At 29.0% G+C, this 2,828-nt stretch overlaps 1 protein-coding gene across 3 annotated transcripts in view; it reads left to right on the top strand.

Moving 5' to 3' along the window:
* Positions 1-2,828, top strand: part of LOC106788280 (diacylglycerol O-acyltransferase 1) — a 144,036-nt gene that overhangs the window by 121,824 nt on the left and 19,384 nt on the right. For all 3 annotated transcript variants that reach the window (XM_014751420.1, XM_014751421.1, XM_014751419.1), the window contains one exon: positions 2,693-2,737. In XM_014751420.1, the coding sequence (XP_014606906.1) occupies positions 2,693-2,737 (45 nt within the window). The remainder of the gene's footprint in view (positions 1-2,692; positions 2,738-2,828) is intronic.

Here is a 2,828-nt window from a genome sequence, read left to right as displayed (position 1 = left end):
AAATATAATTGTATACGTGTTTAAAAAATCAATATAATAAATTTAGATTTATTTAATATATATATATATAATATATTATATTATATATGTGCGTGTAAATAGATGAGGGGTTGTCGTGTTGCAGTACTTGAAAGGGACTTCGACAACCGGCACTTAAGGGAGAATACCAGAGGGTTGTGCTTCCCTGTATTCAATTAGTAGAAGGCACGAAATATCAATTCCATCATCGGTGGTTGCTCCCTTTGACGCCTTTCGAGTGTGTATCTATATTAAAGTACGAATCCCCACCCTCCTCCCTCTCATATATATATATATATACACCCTATATACAAAACAAACAAAATAGTCCTGCGAAAATTATTGTTCATTCTAATATATTATAATAATTCTAGTGTTAGAAAATCTCGTCAAATAAACTCAACAATTATTTCTGCAATTCCTACAAACTATATTTGTCTAACACAAAACAATTAGAAAATAATTTCAATTAAATCAAAAGTATAAATAAATAAAAACGAAAGATAAATTCAGTGCATTGTATGCACTGGAATAAAAATAGGAGAAAAAAGGGGGGAGGGTTAAATGATGAGATGTATATCAAAATGAATTTCATATTTACACTGTAGACCATCATTCTTAATTTTCTCGTCTTATGTTTTAGTTTATAACAACAATAAAATAAAGAGAAGAGAGAAATAAAAAGAAAAAAAAAGAAAGGAATGAAAGTATAATTAAAATGAATAAAACGGTAGGGGGTGGGGATTTTTGAGGAAGAAGATGAGACTCGTTTAGAATTTATTTTATATTCTTGTTACTCGCACCCTTCTCCATTCTCACTTTCACCCCCCTTTATCTTTGTATCATTTATTCGACAAAAAAATTACTTTAGCAAGCAGCAACAAAAATTTGTAATTTTTGTTAAAAACATTTCTTTTACGTTAACTTTTTCTGTTTGTTCATATATAGTTTTTACATTTATAATTTTTTACATTTACATAACGAGCGAAGCTTACTACTTCGGTTGGTTTTTGTTTGGCAAGTCACATGCTTTTTTTATTTTTTTTATGCCATAGTATACATCGTGTATATGGTTTTTTTGATATTCATTGGAAAACAAAATAAACCCGTGGGCACAATAGTTATTTCATTTTGGTATCGTTAAACCGAGAGGAAGATCGGTGTAACAATGATCAGACGATAATAATAAAAGGAACGCAATGTAACGACCGATATTCGATCGTTGATAGGTATTACACGAAATAAATGTTGAAGAGAACATGAACGTTAGTTTCTACGTTCATTCGTTCGTTCATTCATTCGTTCGAATTTTCGAATATTCGTGGATGTACATGCGTAGGCAAATTTTCTGCTACCGTTTCTCTTTTTACAGATTTTATCGTAATTTCTACTATTCTTCTCTTCTTTTTCGTTTTTTCTCTTTCTTCCCTCTCTTCTGCGAGTGTGTGTGTGTGTTTTTATTATTATTATTACATTGCTAGTAATTCGATGAACAATTTTCATATAAAATGACAATCGTGTGTGTGGTTTGATCATTAAAATTAAGCACAGATATTGTTCACTTGAATTTTATTTATCATTTCTATTTTTTCTTTATTAATTTTATACGAAAAACAATAAATATCGACGTATTGTTGGAAAATATTTTCCCATTTCGCAATGTGTAATATCTTTATCACATTATTCAATATCAAATATTTGTAATGATAAAATTATAAACAAATTAATTACTACACCTATGTAATATTTTCTAACGAATACACATTTTGTACGTGTAGTTTTGATTAACTATATATTTAAACTATATTTAAACTGATTAAAAAACGGAAAATAGAATTTTTTCGAAACAATGTATCCCCTCTATGCTTCGTCACATTGTTTTAATCTTTAATACTTCAATAAGGGTTGCGTTATTTCACGCTCTCGAGGTTCATGAACTTTTATTTCTCGCGTTGAAAAAAGGGACAAAACATATTTTCGGTGAAGTTCTTTTTTTTTTTTTGTAAAAAGGGGCCGAATTTTATACGACTTTTTGCAAACACTCGACGGGGCTATTTTCGTTCTTTCAACAAAGTTAGAGAGAGAAAGAAATAGAAAGAGTGTGTGTGTGTGAAAGAGAGAGAGAGGAAGAAAGAAAGAGAAAAAGAGAAAGAAAGAGAGAGAGAGAAACTTCAGGATACCCTGTAAAGCGTAAAGCTATACACCCGAGTCCAATTAGAAAGTTTCATTTCGCATCCGTCGACGTGTTTTGCCCACGCGTCTCTTTTTCAAACTTTCTTTTGTTTTCTATCCGTCGTCATCCCTTCGTCCGAACAGCTAGGCCCCACATTCTTCCATTTCCTCTTTCACCATACATGTATTTTCCCTTACTTTTGATATTTATGTTATATAATACTAACCAAAAGTTTCGAATCATTCATACTGATTTACTTTAAAATTTGATATATTAATCAATTTTTACAAACAATTTATTTTTAAATTAATGATTAACAAGTAGAATTATGTTTTTAATGATTATATTATAATTTTATTATTTAATAATGTCTGATTAGATGGGAGAGGTTTATTTGTACTATTTAGGATACTTTGTGAATAATTGAGTAATGTTTATCATAAATATATAATAACAAAATATTAAATAATAATTATTTGATAATTTTTCTTTATTTTATAGAACATGGACGTTGCCAAGGCCTCTGAACGTCTTCTCAAATTAGCGGTGAGTATTAAATATACATGATCTTCTTATTTATTTTACTCATAAAATTATGTAATATTATTTATTAAATATTGTTACAAAAAAAAAATTA

Source organism: Polistes canadensis, unplaced genomic scaffold (genome assembly GCF_001313835.1).
Source record: "Polistes canadensis isolate GaletaPanama2010 unplaced genomic scaffold, ASM131383v1 scaffold_132, whole genome shotgun sequence".
Classification (NCBI taxonomy): Eukaryota; Metazoa; Arthropoda; class Insecta; order Hymenoptera; family Vespidae; genus Polistes; species Polistes canadensis.
The sequence above is the reverse complement of the archived record's forward strand: the minus strand, read 5'-3'. Positions and strand labels throughout refer to the sequence as shown.